The sequence below is a fragment of the Paroedura picta genome, chromosome 8, assembly GCF_049243985.1.
Source record: "Paroedura picta isolate Pp20150507F chromosome 8, Ppicta_v3.0, whole genome shotgun sequence".
NCBI lineage: Eukaryota > Metazoa > Chordata > Lepidosauria > Squamata > Gekkonidae > Paroedura > Paroedura picta.
In genome coordinates this window covers 23856250-23880291 of record NC_135376.1, presented here as the reverse complement: position 1 = coordinate 23880291, position 24042 = coordinate 23856250, and the positions used below count along the sequence as shown (strand labels likewise).

The following is a 24042-nucleotide window of genomic DNA, read 5'->3' as shown; positions in this document are numbered from 1 at the left end:
TGAAATGGCAGCCTACATTCTTTTTGCTTAATTTGATTTTGCTATGATACAAAAGGTAAAGTCTAGGCAGTAAAGTAGTTTTAATCATTTTACAGTATTACTGATCACTTTTTATTATCCATGGAAGATTCATAATTCTGAATAGGGAGAACAAATTTCCAGACTGCTCACTGATTTTTTATTGCAAAATTAATCCAAGGTGAGGCTTTTGAAGCACTTTCTGTACCAAGAAGGTAGAGGGAGCTGGTTCTTTGCTTTGGGGTAGAAACTCTGTGATTTCAGTAGATAAAAGAAGACTTTGATGTCCCTGCCTGTGATGTGTTCAGTACTTTTGGTTGTAATCCAAAGGTCCTTGGTTCTTCTTCCTGTTCTCTTGAAGATCCTTTGAATTTTATCCCCCAAGTTCAAGAAGCAGGCAGCACCAGGAAAAAGCTTGGATGCCACTTTAGGGATTGCCCCATTAAAATGCAAGGGTGCTTTCAGGTGCTTTCCACCCACCACCTAGATTTCATATATACCAATTCAGGGGGTTTTATATCTGCAAGCTGCACAGGGACTGTCTCAATCAAACAGCTCCTGGGGCAAGTAGCACTGAGGACTACCAGAATCAGGGCCAAGAGTACCATAACAATTCTCCACCATCTGATGGTGGTTGTTACTCCCCCTTGAGTTTTGTTGGTTGTAGTTGCCGCTGTTGGAGTGGGCTAGGTTGGGAATCGCCGGTTTTTAGGTGGGTTTTATTATATTAGGGGTTTTAATGGGATTTTACTGATTGTGACCCGCCACGAGCCTCACGGGAGTGGCAGGATATAAACAAATACCCACTAGATACTTTTTGCTTTGACAGCCGTCTATGAAGAAATCTCTCTATGAAACTCATATGCCAAAACTATTGCTCAACCTTTTGAGATGTCAGTGCATAGCTTGCCATTAGCCTGTCAGAGATCGTTTATGATGGGTAACTAGCTGTCATGTGTCAGTGTTTAAATTAGGTACACAACACAAAGATCAATGTTTACTGATCTCCATCTCTAAGAAACGTCTTAGCATGCCATTGCTTCCAAGGACTCCTTTCAATGGTCTCATTTCCAACTCATTGTTTTCAGTGACTCAGCTCATGTTTTATTCACTGAGGAAGGATTAAGGACTAGTAAACCTGCTTGGAGTATAGGTCTGAACCCCCCCCCCCAAAAAAATGAAATCGATTAAAGGCAATTGAGACATAACTGTATCTAATGTATTGTTACAAACATCATGTATCTGCCATCCTTTTGGGGCCACTTTTCACTTCTTGTTTTACTGCTGGTGTTTTAAAAATCTATTTTTAGATCCAAAGTTGCTACCCAAGCACAATGAAAATCCACAGAGGTAATGGACTTGCCTTTGCAAAGTGTAGCTTTAAAGAGAGATGGGAAAGTTGTACTTTTGCATGTGGCAGGAAGGTACAGGAGGCTGCTGTATGCCTCTTGTTACTTTCCTCCTTGCATCTCATTCACATCTGTTTTGAAGCCGTTTCAGAAACCATAGTTCCTTCATGCAGACTGCTGAAAATCCCTTTTCCTGCAGCAGCTATCCACACAGAAGCATGCTTGATTGCTTCTGACTCTCTCCCTCCCTTGCCTAGCTCTATGCAAAGCATGCAGGCTAACAACACATCCCGAGTAACAGGAGGACTGGCAAGCATTTAAATGTTTTCCATGCTTAACACCATCACGGGAAAGAGTATTTAACTATACGGAAACTATACCCAATCTGCCTTGGACTTGATGTGGGTTCAGGAAGAATGAGAACAACAAGTGGTCATAACACTCCACCACCCACTCATCACAAATGAAACAGAACTCTCACAAGTCTTCGGTGTGTGAATGTACATCTACTGTTTGAAAGAAGGGTGTCTAGCTCTTTGTCTGTGGTGGACAGGAAGCTGTGGTGTTCTGAATTAGAGAGCCACAGAAGGAGGAAGACTAGAGCTGTTTTGTGAGCAAGAGAGACAGCATGGTATTTAGATTTCTTTAAAGTGCTCAATGTACACTGATACAAAGGACATTCTTTTATATGGAAACAAACTATATTACATAATGATTTTTGTTTTCAGAAATATTTTTACTCTTGGCACAGAAGCTGTTTCCTTAGTTGAAAAGACTTTTTAAATTTATAGTTTATTAAACTGCATATCACCCAGACAAATGAAGCTATTAGACCTGTGATCCTCAGTTGTTCAGAGCCTGAGGGCACATTTGGATTTCTGACACAGGGTGGTGGGAACAATCACAAAATGGCTACCTCAAACCCAGAAGAAGCCCATATGGAGATAAGAAGAGGTAACTAAAAATACACTAGGAAAGAGGAGTGAGAAAGAACAAAGCAACCCCTGTGGTTGCAGCAGCTGAAACAATGTTATTTTAATTTGCACAGCCAATCAAATCTTCAGTGGCAAATCAGAAGCCTCCATGGGCAAGAGCCCCACTGGCCTCACCTACTGCCTAAAACATCTGATGGGCACCAAGGAAGGTGTCGGCAGGCACCGTGGTGCCCACAGGCACCACATTGGGGACCCCCATGTTAGACTGTACACAACTTTGTGAATCCCCTGTATTAGAAGGAGACTACACAGTGCATTGCTTATATTCAACAACTCTTATCAGTGGCGTACAAATAAATGAGTGCTATGTGTTGTTGTTAGTCCTTTCCTTTCTTTTTAAATAGTTAATGTTTTAAAGAAGATTGACATTCCATCTGTCTTCATTGGTGAATCATCTGCTAATTCGCTGAAAGAAGAATTCACATATGAGAATGGGTATGCGAAAGTTTTATTTTTGTTGTTTGGGGAATAGTTTTATTTCATTTTATTGACTTTTTAAATGTATATGACATCAACAAGAGAACAATTTGTTTTGTCAATATAAAATCTGCCTATCCTGGCAATCAAAGAAGGACACAAGAAAAGTGATGCTTGTCCAGTACCAAAAAATGTTTTCCTGTTGTGGGTATGGAATGAGGATGAGCTCTTTATTATTTTTATGGTGAACACAGTATTAATCATTATCAGAGTGAATTAATTGGAAGAATATGTTGAATGTTTTAAAATATAACTCTCTGCATTAGATTAAAAACTCCCTTCTGTTAAGAAAGGAGCTTTACTTTGTCTAATGAATGTGTAATTCTGTAGGTTTCCTCTGTCAGAAGAAGTTTCCTTAATTAATTAGTGAAACCAAATCCCTGGATCAAACCCTATATCTCTTGGGGGGTCCAAAGGAGTTGACTTCATTCTTGATGCAAGGCTGAAGTTTCTTTTGTAAAGAAAATATATTTGACAGAGTTTAAACCATTTGAAAATTAATTCATCTTCCTTTTTTTTTTTTTTTGCTTTATAGAGGCCACGTTGTGTTAATCCCGGAGTTCAACCTCCCTTTGGAGTACTACCTAATCCCATTCCTAATTATTGTGGGGATTTGTCTCATACTAATTGTTATTTTTATGGTAGGTATAACTCTCCATGTTATCCCCAGGTTTTTTTGGTTTGTTTGTTTTAAAAAGCAAGTATAATTTTGTGGCACAGTGAAAACTGTATTTTAAGATTTGCCAAATCAAAATTCTTATGGTGATCTCCCTCCAGTCCAGAGTCCCATGTAATCACTAGTTCAAATAAAGTTGTTGCTGGGTGTCCATATTTATTTTAATGAGGAAGTTATTTCCTTATGTAGAGGGCTGCAAGAAGCAGAAAACTTCTTCCTCTACTGAAAATATGGATAAATCCAATGAGGCAGGGAAGTGAAATGATTTTATCTGGCCCTGTACACATAAAATCAAGTCTAGATGATACAGTTTTCACAGTGAGATTTCTGTTATCGTGTGACATACTTCTTTCTTTATACAATTTCCCCCCATGCATTTAGTATGTTGAGTGGGTAGTAGCAATCTCAAGAATTCTCTGATGATGTATAGTCAAGGCAAGCAGAAAATGTGTGTTATGCTCTCAGGAATGCAGTGTTTAGATTATGCTGGCCACAGAGTTCTGATTCCAAACCATCTCAAAGAATGGATGCTGCCTAGCTGTCTCTACATCTGTGGTTCCCCTTCAAATAATGCCTTCTTCCGTTTTCTTTAGTTAGCTAGCAGTGACTTGTGGGATTGTTTCATGTATGGTTCATAAGTTCAGTGTAAACCGCCCTGAGCCTCCGGGGAGGGCAGTATATAAATATAATAAATAAAATAAAATAAATCCTCCCAAGTTCTGAGAAGAGGAGGAGGAAGGGAGGAAGAAGCATATAAGAAATAAAATTAAAATAAATAAATATTTTGATGGAAAGGATTTTTTTTTATCCAGTGCTTGTGGCAAGAACTCTTGCTGGAATCATCTCACCAGCCAGCAGTGGGGTCATCTGTATCAAGTTGGACAGACCTAAGAGATCACTTTCTAGGAGTTGCAGGAAAGCTCTTCCTCTCAGACTTTCCAAATTAAAAGCTCATTAGCCTAACCCTATTTATTAGAAAGGAGTAGCCTTGGTTTTTATTCTAGTTTATGATTCTGAGGACCATACAATTAAATCTGTTCTGTGACTAGATAATTTATCCATACCAGTCCTGGCAACAGCAACCCTCTGAAACCAAAGCTTTAACCTCCCAAACCTCCACAAATAGTTTATTTCTTAGCTATTAACACATGATTGCTTTCCAGTAATGCTCTGGGAACTTCTATAAATGTGCAGTGGAGCCTAAAACAGTCCGGAAATATTATGTGGCCAGTCTAAGCCATGCTGAACCAGCAGAGTCTTTCAGGGCATTTTAAAGGTCTATGATGTCATCCTTAGGCATCATCAGGTGAAGCACCAGATGCCTTTGTTTGTGTGCAGCAAAGCTTAGCAAGGTTTGAGAGATATTCCAGAGCCTGCCAGGTTTTTAACTGGTCTCTATCTAGTACGAGGACCATTTTGTTTGAGGTTCCACTAAGATGGAAACTGCTGAAATTTAATTAGAAATTAATATCAGTCAGAGTAATATTTCCTCCCTAATTCAAGAGGAAGTTTAAATGGGGGGGGGGGTGTCATTTGTTCTTATATTTGTTACCAAGATTTTGTAAATGTTGAACTAGTATTGGCTGAGGATTCACCAAATATAATCCTTTAGTAAAGGATGTTAATGGTAGTAAGTCTTAAGCAACTAGTATATCAGAGCTCCTTTGCCCAAACTTGTCATCCTGCCATTTCTGTGAAAAGTTTTAATGCTTAATTTTCAAAAATCGAACTATAGCATCTGTATTTTGTATTCCCTATCACGAGTCACGAAAGGTCTCTTCCAGCTCTTTCTATATGGCTGCATGAAAAAAAAAAGAAACTTAGCACGAATTGTAACAATTTTGCCCTGATTCCTATTAGAAAGTTTGAGATAACTGAGGGATTCTTCAGTATCTCTATATATTATGCTTTAATCTTTAGCATAGCAGTTCTCAGAAGTAGTGGAAGTTGGTCTATACCATTAATCTTGCTTCCATCTTCTATTTTGGACTTTCAAGATTACAAAATTTGTCCAGGACCGACACAGAGCAAGAAGGAATAGGCTTCAAAAAGATCAGCTTAAGAAGCTTCCTGTACATAAATTCAAGAAAGGTAAGTGTGACTTTTTAGACTTGATTAAACAGTCTGCACCCATTGGTTTTAAATGCCATCTAATATCCAAAAAGACCATATGGTTTCCAAAAAACTGAGATGCCAAACCGGGATGGCTTTGATGCAGAGTATGAATGTGTAAGACTCCGTGTTTGGTCTTCAACTTCTCCAATTAAGGCATCTCAAGTAAGAGGACTGGAAAATATCTGTGTAGCCGAGTTGGAAATCTGCTGTCAGTTGAACAAAACTCTTTAGGGCTGGTAGCCAGAGAGTCAATTCATACTTTAGTGGCAGCGGCTCGCTCTTTCAAATAGCTATTCATGAGAATGATCTACTCACAAGGGCTGTGCACTTAGAAGAGGGCAGTTTTGTGTAATCAGCCTTACATGAATTATGGCAAAACGAGCTGTGATCTTCTGAGTCCCTCCTGTCCTGTTCCAGTGTTTGTGTAAGTGGATCTTTCACAAGCAGTTATTTGCAAGCCAGCTACAGTAACACATGAAGCAGCTCTTAATATATATATATATATGAAGTGGGGGGTTCAAATAATAAAACAAAGGCTCATTAATGGGGACATTTCAGGCCACTAGAAATTGTTGCCTCAAAAGGGGGAAATAGTACTTTTGCTTACTGTGCTCTGTTGTCTGAGCTGCAGAACTTAATCTGGGGCTTTGGCTTGTGCTCGATTTGGTCATGTTCCCCATCTACCTCTAACTTCCATTGCATTTGTGGTGATTACGTTAAGCAGGGAGAACTGTAACCCTTTACCCCTTAGTTCAAGTATTTTTGTAATGATTTGGAGCACTTTGGCTCCCAAATAAAAATGCTTGGTTTTGTTTGTTTACAACTGCCAAAGAATTCAGAACACAATCATTCTATTGTGTAATATACAAACAGTTGATGGGAGAATTTCGCTGATATTAATGTAATTATAAGATTGGATTCCGGGGCAGGGCTACACCCAACATGTTGAGTATCCTTATTAACAGTCCTGCATTATTGATGGTATCTCTACTGGTACTAATTGCAAAGCAGATGATCCACTGAAAAGTGCAAACAATGACAAATACAAGTTAGTTCCTCATAAACAGATGAAGACTTTACCTCCATAAGGCTGCAGAATGTTTTTTGTTTCTCTGGGACTCGTTGACTTTCAAAGCCTGATTCTGCATAAAGGTTAATTTCTCTCCCTGTTATGGATTTCCAATGGAAACCAATTAAGAAGAGAAATAGAACAAGTATTGTGTTGCTGCTGAATGACAGCATGTTTCTTTAAGCATGTTGTCCTTTCTATACAGAGTGTGGATGAGATGCTATGCAACTAGCTGTGGTGCCTCCATGCTTTGCTGCTTCTTGCTCCATAGAATAAGTTGGAAGTAATTTATAGGAACCTTGCTTTGAAAAAGGGTAGCCTACAAAGAGGGGAGTTTCAGAGTGTGCACAGATTTAAGCAGGCAGACTATCTGCAAAATGCTTTAAATCGCCTCTTGAGTGCTTGCAATACAATGGCAGATCTTTTGAAATGCCTAAGAATTGACAGAGGAAGAAAGTACAAGATATAATCATATCCAGGCTCAAAATTTACTTCTTATGTGGGTTTTTTGGAGTCATATGAGTATGTATTTGTATCTTAAGATCTGAGCAAGCCAATATGTTAATTTCCATGAAAGAAACAAATGCACTTAGTCACTTCTGGAAAAGTGTAGGAGGGATGTTGGAACTATATACCAGAAGAACCCAGTCTCTTCTTTGTTTTCTGTTGAATACTGCTCCCATTCCTGATGTAAATTTCTCATGTTTTCTTTTTAGTCCCTTTCCCTTGGATTAGCAAGTGGAAAAGTGGGTCCTGTCCTCTGGTTCCACTGACCAGGCGAGGATGTATGGCTGGATTCCCATTCAACTTCTCTCCCCTCTTCCAGGCTCATTTTTATTGGCAGGATAAAATTCTTCCCTGCTAAGAGAAGCACTTCCATTCATGGTGACAGGCCAGTCTGCCACAATCCACAGTGGTTGGATTCCAGGCAGTCCTTAACTATGTATTACTTTGAAAAACACACCAATATATAAACCAACGTATTCAATATTCCCATGAAAACAGCCACAAACAGCACGAACTACATATACCAGGTTTTTTAAATAGTATCATACTTAAAATAGTTGTATTCTTCTTTTCCAAGCCACAACATCTTACAGAAGTCACAATCCAGCTAGCACTAGATTTAAAAAATAGCTAACAGACTAAATTATGCTAGGTATGGACATATTATACTCTTTTCTACCTTTTATGTGTCGGGGTGCTGAGAATTCTTCCTAATTTGAAGAAAAGTGTTCCTACCTGTTTGTTACTTTATTATCTTCATTTTGTTCCTGCAGATCTTGCATATAACCATATTTTATTTTGTATTTATTGCAAAGCTCTCTGGCGTGTGACATTTAAGCTCTATTTCATTCGTATTCAAAAACACTGCCAAAATATTTTTAAAATGTAGAAACCCTTTGAAAAATAATAAATATTTCATTGAGGGGCTATTGTAACAACAGAATTGGTGTTGAATCCATTATTGATGGGGTTGCAGAACAGAGCTCTTAGTGCATTAGAGGCAAAATCAAACTTTTGCTGCCTTTATAGTGAAATTACTGTTCCGTGTTAGCAGGAAAAGTCCTATCCTTGCTTCATTTTGACCACTATTGATTACTGTTCCCACCTCATGCTCTGTAAATCTGCCAAGTATGGCAGTGTTCCCCAACCCCCCCGGTCTGGGGACCAGGACTGGTCCGTGGATCAGTCGGCACTGGGCCGCGGCTCCTCGTCCTCCTCCCCGACTGCTGCCTCAGGGGCTGCCCTGCCACTCTGCCACCGGCTGACCTTTGGTGCTCTCCAGCAGCCGCCATGGCTGGGGTTCCCCCTCGGCTTGGCACTGCGCAGCTGCTGCTGGCAGCTCCCCCCAGCGGGTGGCAGGAACTCAGGGGCGCCGGCGGGAAAGCAAGTGGAGCAGGGGCTCAGGCAGCGGTGCCGTCCCTCGGCAAAAGACTACCCCCTCCCCCGGGCCTCAGTAAAATTGTCAAGCGTTGACCGGTCCCCGGTGATAAAAGGGTTGGGGACCACTGAAGTATGATATATCGTTTTTGTGTGATTTGATACATTTGAATCCTTGTGAAAAATCTTATGACAAGTACAGTTAGGCCAAAGGTGACTATCCTAAGGGCATCCAGTGAATTTCTGGATAATGGATCCAGCTGCATCATCATAACAGTTGTATACTTGGTGACTCTCAGCCACAATTGCCCATATGTGCAGTGCAGTTATCTGCTTCAAAGGACAAAAAAGATGATGATCACGAGGCACTTTCTACATTAAAAATGCCAAGTAAATACTGTGAATAATACTAATACACACTGTACACAAGCCAGAAAAAAGACATAATTAAATCCCATTTTGAATTGGATCATATGGAAGATATCACTCCAGTCTTAGCCCATCTATGCTGGCTTCCAGGCTGTTTCTGGGAACATATTAAAGGCCTATATGGTTGGGGAAATTTGTACCTGAAGGGCTGTCTAATCCTTTATGAACCTACCCTGCCATTATGGTCATATTTAGAGCTGCCTTGGGTACCTCTACCTGAGATTAGGGGGTGGCAACCCAGGAGGGTTCATGGCACTGAAGCTCTGGAACTTTTTCTACAGAGACCTTAATGTGCCCCTTTGTGTTGCTGTCTTACACCAAGTGATGCAAGAGGGGTTTTTGTTTCATTTAGCAATTTTTCAGTGTTCTTTCTAACATTTTTGTTTTGTATGTATTTTAATTCTGTTTTTTGAAATTAAATGAGGAATATTTGGGAGAGTTGATTTAAATGATTTTATAATGCAGTCTTATCAAGTATGTTCTAAGTTGTTAATTACCTTGCCAGGCCCTGATAAGGGCAGAAAGGCAGGATATATATTTTGTACATATGTGGAGGTTTGCAATAGCCAGCTTTACTCAGTATGCTTCTGAGGGTTAAAAAGCATTTTTTGGTATACTGTAGTTATGAATAAATGATTATTGGTATCTTTAGGGAAATCAAATTATTGAGGAATAGAAATATTGGGAAGTGTATATATTTTTAAAAATATTAACCATTTGGGACAGGTAGTATTTTTTTAAAAGGTTGATAAGTTACTCTTGAAGGTAAAAATAGGATTCAGCCTGGGCAGGTCCTCTTGGATGGATGCAGGTCCTGGGGCCAACTTCTACTGCAGTACGGTTTAAACCACAATGCAGGAGAAGCCATCTTAGCCAGGTTTGTATATAGTGGAGAGAAACCTCCTCTTGGGGCTAGCTACTACAGCAGTATGCTTTAAACCATGTTGTAGGAGACACCATCCCATCCAGGATCTATGTGCATCGGGGAGAGACCTGCTCACTGCACACAGATCCTGGAGCCAGCTTTTTTAAACGGTATTTTTCTTCTCTGGTCTAATGAACCACCTTTCTAACTATACTGCCCGGAGAGCACTCCACTCCACAAACACCAGTTGGTGGTCCCTGGCCTCAGAGGTACATCTAGCCTCAATCAGGGCCAGGACATGTTACATCCTGCCCCCACCTGGTGGAACAAGCTCCCAGAACGCATGCAGGCCCTGATGGAACTAGCACAAGTTCTTCAGGGTCTACCAGTCTTTTGGTTGGGGCCAGTAAAACAATAACATTGATTTATACTTTAATACTTTTAAAGTACATTAATATTTTGTTCATAGGACACTTACGGAGCTAATGCCTGTACTGATATGTGAGCCATTTTTTTTTTTCTGAGTTTCAACAGGTAAGGAAGTAGTATTTATTTTAGAGAACAACCAGTTTCCTCAAATTCCTTTAGCTAAAAAGCATCAAAGTAGGCATTAATAGCTCTCTGGTCATTTTTGTTCTAAACGCTAAGAAGCCAGCCAAGTTCCATGTAAACCAATATGAAATAACTTTCTAAAAGAAGGCTGAAGAAAAAAGAAAACATTGAAGCTGGAAAAAAATAAAACACAGTAAGATTTTAGTCTAATTATTTTTCAAAGAGCTTTTGAATTAAGTATATGCCTTAAGTATGCAGATGTCTATACAAGCCCAGCTTGATATGTCCATGATGTTGCTTCCTTGCTAGAAATGCATCATGCTTGAACCTCCCCTTGAATTAGCTCTTTGTCAGATTTGGCAAGTGAGGAATCAAAATGGCTTGATTGATGGCCCTTTTTGGAAGATAAGATTTCCCAGGGCACTAATACAAAATCCATTAGCACCAGTAACAACAGCTTCAGCCCTGTTGATACTGAAGGATTAATCTTTTAGGGCTTGCCCGCGGTTATTTGGATGGGAAATGTAGCAGCAGCTCCAGAGGATTGTAATCTTGGTATTAAGCACTGCTAGTTTTCTTTCAGCTGCAGCCTACTCTGATTGTCTAACAGCTTTGTGATTCTGTGCATCCAGTTGAGACTAATTAGTCAAACTTTTGAGAATAGATGAATTCTGCTATTCTCTGACATAGCACCTCCCCCCCCCTTTAAATCTGGGCTAACGTGACTTTTGCTGCACTTGATAACACAGTATTTGGCATAAGGTGTTCCTTGAAAAGTGGTGCTAAACTTGTATAGCAGTATTGAAAGAGGAGAATCAGGCTTCTCCTTGCCCTGAAATGCATAAGTTTCTTGGCATTTTAAAATGAGCAAGTTTTCAAGATGTTGCTAAAATCTGATTTGAAGTTTTCCCATCCTGAGCTTTTGGAGTTTTTATATGCACTTCAACCGCAGTCCAGTTTGAGATTTATATCGTATCGGTATACCACTGTTCTTTTTAGAAATACTATAATTACTTATTCACTGAATTGTAGAGCCTCAAATGAAATTGTAGGCCTATCATTCATCTGTCAGGCCTCAACACAGTTCATCTGCCTTCACTGAAAACAGGGAGGCTACTCTGGGTTGGGTTGATGACTTAAACCTACACACGGTACAGAAAAAGGCATGTTTGTTGCCCTACATAATCTGCATCAGACTAACAATTGGTTAATTTTAGACTATGTAATGTGTAACTTGGGTTACAAGATGAGGATGGATACCGTATGTTCAAGCATTAAAATGAAGAACAAAACAGTCTGTTTAACGTTAGTTGCACTTGAAGAAATGTTGAATTCATTTACTCTGCATTATAGCAGTTATATTAAGAATATCAATAAGGGAAATAGCAGTGATGCATGAAACATTTGTATTATTATACATTAATGTTAGTACAGCTCTGCTGTTTGTTAGGTATTTAGAAATTGATTTATTCCTTCAAATGGGATTGGGCATTATCTAATTATTGTTTATTATTAGACCATCTGCCTGCCTGCAAAGTGTATTATGACCATTCCTTGGATTCACCAACATCTTGTTGATTCTGAGTCATTGGCTTCCACTGATAGCATCTTAGACATGTCAGTTGTTCAGACAACTAAAAATAATGAATTTTAATGGACTATTTGTGCTAGCTATTTTAGTATAGTAACCTGTTTTGCTAGCCTAGGAATTAGAACAGCACCCGAACAAATTAATTGCCTTAGAATGTTTCATTCACAACATACTATTCTACCATCCCTTTGTGTTCTAACACAAGTGTTGTTATGGTGGCAGAATGGAGAAATCTGCAGATAAAATTATAGGATACCTGTGCTGGTGGCAGTGAGCTGAAGCTCAGGGAATTGTTATGAGCAGTGGTCCCCAACCTTTTTATCACCGGGGACCAGTCAACGCTTGACAATTTTACTGAGGCCCGGGGGGGGGGTAGTCTTTTGCCGAGGGACGTCACCGCCGCCACCTGAGCCCCTGCTCCACTTGCTTTCCCGCCGGCGCCCCTGAGTTCCTGCCACCCGCAGCTGTGCAGTGTCACGCCGAGGAGGAGCCCCAGCCATGGTGGCTGCTGGAAAACACCAAAGGTGAGCCGATGGCACAGTGGCAAGGCAGCCCCCGAAGTAGCAGCCGGGGAGGAGGACAAGGAGGAGCCATGGCCCGGTACCGAATGATCCACGGACCGGTACCAGTCTCCGGACCGGGGGTTGGGGACCACTGGTTATGAGGAAAGACACATAAGACAACAGTTACCCTTCCTACAAATTAAATTAACAGAAAAAGAGAGTTTACTAGTATTGTAAATCATCAGAAGGAAAACATAATGATCTGTTCGTTGACTGGATGGAAATCTCATAAGTGGAATTTATAGTTGCTTGGTGTAGTGGTTAAGAGCGGCGGCTTCCAATCTGGAGAGCCAGGTTTGATTCCCCGTTCCCCCACATGTAGCCAGCTGGGTGACCTTGGGCTCACCACAGCACTGAGAAGGCTGTTCTGACTGAGCAATGATATCAGGGCTCTCTCAGCCTCACCCACCCTACAGAGTGTCTGTTCTGGGGAAAGGGAAGGTGAATGTAAGCCGCTTTGAGACTCCTTCAGATAGAGAAAAGTGACATATAAAAACCAACTCTTCTTTACAGATTAGTAAGGTGCATAGCTAAACTGGGGTGTTATGGGGCATATTACAGCAAGATTGGCATTGCCTCTCTCCCATACCTACAGACAGTAGAAAACAGGCTTCTCAATGAGTAATGTGACTGGGAAACAGCCCTACAAGCAGCATGCCTAGGAAGTGGTTGAGAAGGCTCCTGTTTAAGAGTTCCATGTTTACTGTGGAAGTTGAAACTATTTTTCTTTTTGGGAATGAACACATGCAAGTACTGCTATACTTTAAGTTAAAATGTCTGCAGGCTTTCTTATTCTGTTGCAGACATAGTCCAATAGACTGGGGGCCAAACTAGATGTGATGAGGCCCTCTTGTCTGACATGAGGAAACCCATGACTATTTTAAAGCCTAAAATGAGCAGTTTTAAAATACTGTGATGTTCCAATCAAGGCTACAACATAGTGGGATGGGGTCCTCTTGTTCTCCCCCCCACCCCAGCAACCATGATTCGGGGGGGGGGGGCTGCAGGCCAAAGAACACTCTCCTGGAAATAAGCCCCCAGTGATTTACTTCTGAGCAGAACTATTTAGGATAGCTCTCGTAATTCCTGACATTATTTCTATTAAGAATGGGAAAAAACTGTTCCAAGGGCAGTTGTGTTATGTTTGTACTTTAATCTGTTGGTGGTGTAGGGAAGGTGTTCTTGGAATAAAGCGGCAAATCTAAATAAATACATTCTCAATACTCAGAATAATCCGTGATAAAAAAATAAAGATCAAAAAGAAAACGCCAATATACTTACGATCATAATCCAAAGAATGTGCAATTTGAAACAGACAGCAGTTGGGAAGAGGCAGGAGTTTAGCCCATCAGTTTAACTTTCCAGCATTGTTTTCTTGTCTTTAGCCTTAGCCTGCTTACACACACATTAAACTTATATGTCCATGCTAGCCAGAAATCCCCCTCAGTTCCTATGAATGTTTTTCATGGTGTGTCTCCTTTTCCAAAAACAAATGTTGCGTAACTGGCTTTTGTTGCCCACTTCCATTATTAATCAAGATCATTTTTGCTTCTGTGAGTTTACTAATGCATTGATTGGAAAGCCCCCAGTTGGTCGCTTTCCCACAGAGAATCTCAGCTGCACCTTAGCAAATGAACAGCTGATGTAAACCTCTGAACAGGCTTCATGCATACATAGAGCTTCTCTACCAGTTCACGTACATAGCTTCCCCTTCAATGAAATAAGGAGGGCTACTGCATGTAGAGTTCCTTAAATGCGTCACAGCCTGTATGTCCACCAATAAACGTTGGTTTTGGATGTACTTTCATGTTTAAAGATATGCGGGTCTTGTGCTCCAAAAATGGTTAAATATCATTAGAATCTCAATTGATGATTTGTAAACTTGAAAACGTATGCACAACAAAACAAAATCAGAGTCCAGTGGCACCTTTAAGACGAACAAAGATTTTTCAGGGCATGAGGCTCACACCTTGAATAAATCTTTGTTGGTCTTAAAGGTGCCACTGGACTCTGATTTTGTTTTGTTGTATGGCTTCAGACCAATACAGCTACCCACTTGATTCTATTGAAAATGTATGATTAATACCAAATGCATATATAAACTGTGATACCCTCAGACCTAATAAGACATTTTGTGTCCTGCACTTTTTTATCTTCATGTAATTGGCCTAATGTCATCTAGTTCGGTGGTTCCCAACCACCGCTGCGAAGGCCCTGGCACTGGGCTGCGGCTCCCTCTCCCCGCCCCCCCCCCAGTAAGAAACTTCCCAGGCCGCAAGCAAATCGCCCACAAAAGCGGCCGATTAGTTTGCGGCCCGGGAAGCTTCTTTTTGTGTGTGTGTGTGTGGGGGGGGGAAGCAGGGCCACGCATGCACGTTTGCGGCCACGCATGGCGCAAACGTGCATGCGCGGCTGGGTGATTACCCTCCCCCGCCTCCGCCAGTCCGCAACCTCGAGAAGGTTGCAAACCACTGATCTACTTAACTTCCATGGCAGACGGGTGGTTTGAACATGGGTCTCTCAGGCCTTAGTCTGAAGCTCTTATTACTACACTACACTGGCTTCCACAATGTGCCTATTTTTGTGCAGTGTCAAGCAGCCAGGCCTAGGTGAGACATGCAGTTCAGGTGGTAGCAAGTCACTCAGTGGTTGCTACTGGGGCTGACTCTTAATGAGCCTTCCCAAAAGGCCAAAACAGCTTGAAAGGGCCCTTTCTCCTCCTATTTCCTTTTATGGACAGCCTGGAGCACTGGCAAATCTGTTGTGATTGCCTGGCAAGGGTCACTGAAGACATCAGTTTCTTAAAGGTACAATGTACTAGAAAACAGCTTGAACTTAAGAAGCAGCAGATGAACCAAAGTTCAAGAAGAAAAACAAAGTACACATTGCTTCAAATTAGTTCTTCTGCCTGCTGCAACATTACTCTTGGGGCATTCGAGATGAAACTCCCTGTAGAAGGTGTTTTGCATGCGTATGTGTGGCCTCACACTTTTAACATTACATTTATTCTAACTTTTCTGCTATAGGAGACGAATATGATGTGTGTGCCATTTGTCTGGATGAATATGAGGATGGGGATAAGCTCAGAATCCTTCCCTGCTCTCATGGTAAATTAACTGGTTTGGTGTTGATGATAGCAACTGTTAAAAACAGTATTTTTGGTGGCAACAATGACCTTTTTGAGGGATCTCTGACATATAGTATACTGGGACTTCTAAACCACAAAGAACAGTAAAACTGAACACAGACCATTCCTTTTTCATGTCAAAGTTCATAAGTTCAGCTATTAATCTATGTATTGATGTAGATCTCAAGGTATGGTCTTAAGGCACATACCATAGCCAAAGCAATTCAATGTACATTGCCACTGCTTCTGTGATGGCATTAAGGCAGGATGAAAGTGTGCATCATGTTCTATATAGCGCCTAGCACGTTGCTAACACTTTCACAATACTCAGAATTTCAGTCCTTGGAAGAAGCTGCTGTAGTTAGGACACAGTTCAGCGGCAAATACAAGAGTTTTTTTGTACATGCTCCATAACCCCAGCCACCTAGGAGAGTTTCTAATAATTTCTTGAAGTGTCAGATCATTGTATGTCAAGCTTAGCAATAGCAGTGAAATTCAACCTTACGGGCCATTTGCCTGATCCTTGCCCTTTAATCTTAATGGTAAGAAAGTTGGTCTTCACCTAAGCCCTCATCAGAACCTACAAGACTACATGTTCCTATGCATCTCCTGCCTCATCAAGGGCTGAGTTTTTCCAGTGACTCACTGACAATCTTTCAGCCAGCCTATGCTTTAAAAGCACCTTTTTATAAACGCAGGAGTGAAGCATGCCTATATATGGGCCATCTTGACTACTAGCTTGGTGCAGTAGTTAGAAGTGCAGACTTCTAATCTGGCACGCCGGGTTCAATTCTGCACTCCCCCACATACAGCCAGCTGGGTGACCTTGGGCTCGCCACAGCACTGAGAAAACTGTTCTGATTGAGCAGTAATATCAGCACTCTCTCAGCCTCACCCACCCCACAGGGTGTCTGTTGTGGGGAGAGGAAAGGGAAGGCGACTAAGCCACTTTGAGACTCCTTCGGATAGAGAAAAGCGGCATACAAGAACCAACTCTTCTTCTAATTCATGGAAGACACTGGCCCAATTCAACCTCTTTTTATAAAAGCTGTACACCCAACAACCCACATTTGGAAATGGCCACAGCAGAGCCATATCAGAACACAGAGTTCATCTCTTAAGCTACACCTATTGCATATTTCAGTGCAGAACCGTACTTGGGAATGGTTGTTGCATTTAAGTAACCCGCTGTCTGTGCCTAACTGTTCTTTAAGATTGGCAGTTATGTTCTTTACCACCTGTGAATCCTAGGCCCAGTCTGCACACATAGGATAATGCACTTTCAATGTGATTTGGCAGCTGGATTTTCCTGTGCAGAACAGGAAAATCTACTTCTAAAGTGCATTGAAAGTGCATTATCTATTGTGTGCAGAATAGGCCCTAGTTTCACTGGTTCACCATGTCGGGTGGGGGTTTATTTGTTTTGTATAGCACTTACTTTGAAGCACCATCATGTAATAAAACCATGTGTAATCTCCACCAGCCCAAGAGCACAGGAACAGGGGCCTCGTGTTCTTTTACATTTTAAATTTTTGAATGCAGCCGAGTTATTACTCAGGCATTAATTAAAAAGCAAATGTTTAATATTCAGCAACTAAAGATTTCAGTTAGAGGTAGATCCTTTGTACAAGCCTCTCTCTATATGAATAGTTCCTCGGTGCCAGATTCAATAGTTCTCTATGCACACTACTTAACGTGCATGAAGTATACCCCGTGAAGTATTACAATGGAATTAAAACTCAAAAGCCCTTTCCCTCTCCTCTGTGTATAAAAATGAATGCTTGTTTTCTTTTTCTGACAGCCTATCACTGCAAGTGTGTGGATCCCTGGCTGACTAAAACCAAGAAAACATGCCCTGTGTGTAAACAGAAAGTAGTCCCTTCTCAGGGTGATTCAGACTCTGAAACAGACAGCAGTCAGGAAGAGAACGAAGTCTCGGAGAATACTCCTTTGCTTAGGCCACTGGCTTCAGTCAGCACTCAGTCTTTCGGGGCACTGTCTGAGTCTTACACCCATCCAAACATGACAGAGTCTTCAGACTATGAGGAGGAAGATGAGGAGGAGGAGATTGACAGTAGCGATGCTGAGAATGGAGCAACGGAAGAGAGCATAGTTGTCCAGCTTCAGCCCAACGCTGAACGAGATTACAGAGTGGCAAATACTGTTTGAACTTCAGGACTGCAAACAAAAGTGTTACATGAACTCCTCTGGCCAGAGAACTCTCCTTTATGTATGCATACATAGGGGGAAGCACATTGTGACCCTCCAGTTGCTTCAGTGTAAGCAGCTGTTCATAGTGTTTTGTATAGTTTAATCTCATTGCAGGTTCTCCCTTTTCGTTTTGTTCATATTTGTCTTTTGAAGACAAGCATTGTAACTGGACTTCACAAACCGTCATGAGTAACTACAAGCACTCCAGTCACCCCAGGTAATGCACACAAAGAGATGCCACTTCAGTTGTCAGCATCTTTTGAAATGGAGTCAAGCCAAGGTAAATATTTTTCCCTACATATAGTATGTAGCCAATAGGTGTGCCTCTGAGAACTTTTCACAGAAAAGCTGACCTTACACAACCAAGATGGGCCATCTTTAGTATTCGATCATGGTCCATTTTCAGCAGAGTAGGATAAGACTTTTGCTCTCCACTGAAGCAGCTTTAACAGTAGTCTCATTGTACAGTACACAGCTGTAAAATCCAAATTTTATTTTCTTTAAAAAATCCTGGCCTTAATCCAAACAATGCATTCATTGGCACACACCTCTGACATCAACACAGCTAGCTGTTTTTTTTTTCTCATGCAACAGGTGGGGGACCAAAATTGAAAAATGACTCCCATGTCATCTACATATAGAAAACCAAGTTGTATTGTGTGCTCTTTTCACAAATCATATACCTCTTTATAAGGAGCATGTGATGATGCATTAGTCCGCTAAAACTATGCACATAGAAAATCAGACCAAGTACTGGGTTTGAAAATGAGTGCTTATAAATATCTAACAGGATTTTACTTACAGTGTATCATGAAAAGATTAAATTATATACAGTTGTAACTATGTAGAAAGTAACCACACTACTGTATAATCAAACTGCAGACATTTTTTATATGGCCTTGTATAGGGAAGTTTGAAAGAATGTTAATAAACTTGTTTTCCACTTTAGCAGCCATTCTATGTGACTCCCTTACACCATTGAAACATGGAGAAATATTTCAGAATGCGTGAGAGACAAGGGATGTGTAGGTGGGTTTGTATAGGAGGAGCACACAATCAACATGCTCAAGTGTCCCTGGCATTCAGGTAGAAGTAGCTATTGAGCACTTGTAGCTTCAGTAACTTTTGGCTCAAAATTAGCCACTTCATGTTAACGGCAATGTCACTTGGTTAAATCAGAATGCCTGTATGATGAACTCGATATCCTCTCCCACTAAGAAAGTATCTTACACGCTACAGCTAACTGCAGCAAACCAGCCGTGGAAGTATTGCACTTGGGGGGGGGGGTCTCGGAGGGACCATTTTGACTGACCAGAAACTATTTTGTACCAAAGCTTCCCAAGTATTTTGTTCTCTATCAGAAGTTTGGACATAATAAAATGTAAAAAAAAACCACTATAGGTTACAATAGGATTTGACTGGGGGAATTCACAGAGGATTGACAACTCACTGCTTTTCTATGATGGCAAAGCAAAACCGTGCTCAGGGGCAGTCTCTTCTGAGAGCAACAGCTGCAAGGACGGGCAGTTGCCTTTCATGCCTTGCCTATGGGCCTTCCTGGAGGAAACTCATTAACCACTGTTGAAGAAACAGGATACTGAACTTTTGCCCTGCTCTATCACGGCTGCATCTATGTGCTTAGGAAGAATCTCCTATGAAACCCAACAGAAACAGAAGCCATGTTCTGCTAGTTGTACATGAATTCCTAACAGATCTTGCTTTTCACATGCAGTATTCAATATAAGCCACAGATAAGATAGCTCATACATACATTGTCCCTTAGAAACCACTCAATTCTTATTTATTTATTTATTTATTTATTATATTTATATACCGCCCTCCCCAAAGGCTCAGGGCGGTTTACATAGCTGTAGTTTCCATGTTAAGACAGAGAACTAGAAAGAGGATGTGTTTGTATTAATACCACTTCCATCAAATCCTCTTTCCCCATTATAATCTGCACACATGGCTAGTCCTCACAAAGGAACATGCACTAGCACTGCCCAAAAGATATAACACCCTTTTCCTGGAGCATGGCCTAAATGTCTAATGGTCTAAATTGACAGATTCCCTTTTTAGTATTTCAGTGCCAATTCTTCAGTAATGCATCTTTTTTTGTACATGAGCCTATATCAGAATGCTTCCAAATTGAGGTAAACAACTTCTTTTGCAAGTGTCATAATTCATTTTAAAGCAGATGTTAAGGAGCAGGCCTTTTTCACCACTAAATATGATGCCCTGACCTGGGTAGCCCAAGCCAACCCAATCTCTTCAGATCCTGGAAGCCAAAGCAGAGTAGGCCCTGGTTAGTAGAGGCAGGCATGAACTGGAAAATTCTGGGTCAGTTTCAGGAGTTCCAAAACTGATTCTCCAAACTCAAGGCCCTGAAATGAACTGGCCAGTTTGGGCCAGTACATTCCACTTCTCCCTACTAAGAAGTGGGAGGAGGAAGCAAATTGGATTTCAGCCTAACAGTGGACATGCACACCTGCCCTCTTCTAAAGCAAATGGCTGCCAGCTTGACAGACTTTAACAGCTTCACCCCACTGCTTCCCACTGCTTGGAAGGGGGGGAGTATCAGCCATTTATTTATTTTTTACATTTATATCCCACCACTCTCACAGTTTGTCTCGTGGCAAGGAACAAAATCACCCCAACATTAAAATCCTCATAAAGCCAGTCATGAAAACCCTTATAAAACCATTCTATCGATGGCAAAAATTGCCAGATTTCTGTTTTACTTCCCCTGTCTTAGAAGGAGAGGGGGAAGCTAGGACAAGTTCACTGAAAGCCAGAGGGCCCTGCCAGCTGCTTAGATGACCAAGTATTGAGACTGCCAGGTTGCCACTGGTGACCATCTTCATCCAGCTGACAGCTGGCCCTCCTATTGAGAGGGGAAGATCACCTCATACCACTGATAATCATTTAAAGGAGAATAAGCATATCTGACAATATGTCAGTAAGAAAAATTTGATCTACTTTAGCACAAGGTATGCAGATACAAATGCCTTTTAAAAATGTTTTGGAAAAAGAATCAGATACTACAAATTTTAGGTAGTTTGTGTATCAGTTACATTAAATGGTGCTGACATGTTTGCCACACATTGCCTACTGTTGGAATTCTGCATAGCACACCAGCTGACATCCCGGAAGGAACCAGAAATGCATTTTACAAGCTGTGTCTGCTCACAGACAAGAACTTGGGCAAAGGGGCTTTCCATTTTTAAACTGGGTAGACCTCTGCAAATACGTACATCACAAGCCATTACAAAAGGGCAGGGGGAAACATGGCAAAGATTCACAGTTGAGATTAGTAAGAACCACCTCTGCACAATATTCAGTGCAGTTAACGTGTCTCAAATAGCTGTGAGATGGAATAGCAAGAGTGTAGGGAAGTTAGGTATGAACAGATGGAAATATGCAAGTGAAGTTGTTTTGGAGGCACAAATAAGCTCAAGGGCTGGGGCATTATGTCTAATGGCAGCAGAAAGGGCTTATTTTGCAAGAAGATGAATACACAGTGAGAACTGAGTATCAACTGAAGTCACAAGGGTTCTACAAGCATAGTTCACCAAACAGGAGGAGGGTAGAACTTATCTAACAGAAGGGTGCAAATAAAGCACCATGCCTGACCAGGAAGCCCTGCAGTTGTAGTCTTATCAAAACATGCAAGCGGGATGGAACAGTACTAATACGCAGCACAGACCCACAGAACAAGTCCAGTGAAATAAAGTGGAGAGGGCACCTATTTCCCATTAAACAAAAACTAGTTGAAAACAGAACATACTAGAGAAATTCTAAGTTGGAAGCTGTGGCTATACCTTCAGCTCCTTAGAGACGTAGAATAGACAGGGTAACTGTGACAGCAAATGTAGAAGGGAGTGTCCATTATCATCCTTTTTGTGTGGCTCCTGGTCCAATTCTAGACTACTGGCATGCTCTTTGCCATAATAATGAACATGCACACTGGATGCCTGTTGCAGAGCTTTTGTCTTGGATGTTATTCCCTCTCCCTAGCTCATTCTTCTCCTAGGCACACCTCTTCTTCACTCATGCACATCAGGATTGTAGTCATCTGTCTTGAGGTGGAGAAAACAGCCCATCAGGTGTCCTTTTTAAAAATAATAAAACCAGAAAAAACGGAACAGGTAGTATTCTAATCAATTGTTCAATTTGCTTACCTGTAATACTTGTCCATCAGTGTCTTGTGTTCAGATACACAATGGGACTGCACAGGTACAGCCCAGCCACAAAGAACATTTTCCAGCTTCAAATCCATAATAGGGCATCCTGTCCTTTAAGTATGAATTTGCTGGTAGTCCTTCAAATCCATAATAGGGCATCCTGTCCTTTAAGTATGAATTTGCTGGTAGTCCTGGGTCCTTGGGAGATGTGCCTGGCCTCCACCACGGCCAGGGCTTTTTTGGTCCTGGTCCCAACCTGGTGGAATGAATTCCCAGAAGACTGAAGGGCCCTGATGGAGCTCACTGGGTTCTGCAGGGCCTGCAAGACAGAGCTCTTCCGCCAGGCTACAGGCCGGGAAATACGATCGGGTCCTTCCCAGTCCTTGTGTAATTAGTACCCCCCTGAGCTAACATCACCTGCCGATATTACACAACTGGGAACAGAAGTGCTGAGGTGTGGAGGGTTTAGTTAAAGTTAGGAATGGTTGCCCCATCTGTGATGCAATGTTGGCTAAATGGTCAGTTGTGCCAGCTGTTGGGAAATGTATTTTGATGGTATTTTGTATTTTTAACTGTATGTTTTACTGTGAACGGCCCCAAGCCAGTTGGTCCGAGAAGGGCAGTATATAAGCTTAATAAATATATTAAGAGTGATCACACATGCATGGGGTTTCCCGCCGTTCACATCACATGACCTAAGGAGCAGGATACCCTTTCCCTCAGTTCCCCAGCTGCTGCCCCAGGTCCCCCATCCAAGAACTTTTCAACCCTAAGGCAGAAAGGGGGGGGGTGTCCAAAAGTATATGACTCCTATCATTCAAGGATGGAGAGCTCCCAGTGGGCCTGAAGGGAGGAAATGTGTCTGCAAACAAGACATCGATGAACAACAGTTACACTTTGAACATCTCTTGAACAATGCCTTGAACCATTATAGAGGATCCACAGGCAACACTAGTAAAACGCCGAGTAGAGGAAAAAAACAGAGGTCCTCACTGTTCACAGGAGTCTTCACACTCTGACCAAAGAAAAGCCATTTTTTCTCTCCTCTTTTACAAAATGTTTTCCAACAAGGACAGAAGAAAAAACACACAACCAGCACAGAGTAGCTAGAATCGTGTTCCCCTGGCAGTGGCAAAAAAAGAAACTGAGGGAAGGAGGGTGTCATGCCCCTTTGGACATGTGATATGAATGGCAGGAAAACCTGCACATCCACAGTCCCTCTTAAAGGGGCTGGACAGCCTGTTACAGATTCTAAACTAGAAAATGTTCTCCATGGCCAGCCTGCACCTACACAGTCCCAATGTGCAGCTGCATAGCAAGACACAAGATGAAGCACAACATCTCTTGATTTTCATCTAGAGTTCAAAGGTACCAGGGCAGCAGACAAACATGCTAGATTGGATAGCATGTTCTGATAGAGCTGTTTTGACCAAGCAGTAATATCAGGGCTGTCTCAGCCTCACCTCCCTCACAGGGTGTCTGTTGTGGGGAAAGGGAAGGTGGCTGTAAGCCGCTTTGAGCCTCCTTCGGGTAGAGAAAACCGGCATATAAAAAATAACTCTTCTAGATTAGAGCCTTTATTTTGTAAAGATAAAGCTTCAGACATTTTAACTGATCCATACTGATTTACAATAGCCCACTTCCCCACACCTCACATTCCTCCCAACCCTCCAATAGGTTTGCATAAAAAGTTATTCAAACTTTTTTTTCTCACAATTTGGTCAGTCTTAATCAGATCCCATGAGCAAAAAGAAAGGATCAATCGTCCTTTACACATTATATTGCTGCTCAAACGGTAAGTCCAGTTACCTCTGCCACACCCTGCTAGCATGGGAAGTCTCTCAATGGAAGCATTCAAAGATGAACATGCAGTGTCTAGTACAGATACCTTTCGCCATCCTGTCACTAACTCTGCATTAATGCTGTCCTTTCCCCAT

The 24042-nt window shown here is 41.5% G+C and overlaps 1 protein-coding gene across 2 annotated transcripts in view; it reads left to right on the top strand.

Moving 5' to 3' along the window:
• RNF13 (ring finger protein 13) overlaps positions 1-18869 on the top strand; it is a 45059-nt gene extending 26190 nt beyond the window's left edge. For both annotated transcript variants that reach the window (XM_077348695.1, XM_077348696.1), the window contains 5 exons: positions 2707-2797; positions 3375-3480; positions 5513-5606; positions 15610-15690; positions 17512-18869. In XM_077348695.1, coding sequence (XP_077204810.1) covers positions 2707-2797; positions 3375-3480; positions 5513-5606; positions 15610-15690; positions 17512-17879 — 740 coding nt within the window. In that variant the 3' untranslated portion in view covers positions 17880-18869. The remainder of the gene's footprint in view (positions 1-2706; positions 2798-3374; positions 3481-5512; positions 5607-15609; positions 15691-17511) is intronic.
• Positions 18870-24042: the final 5173 nt, after the last annotated feature.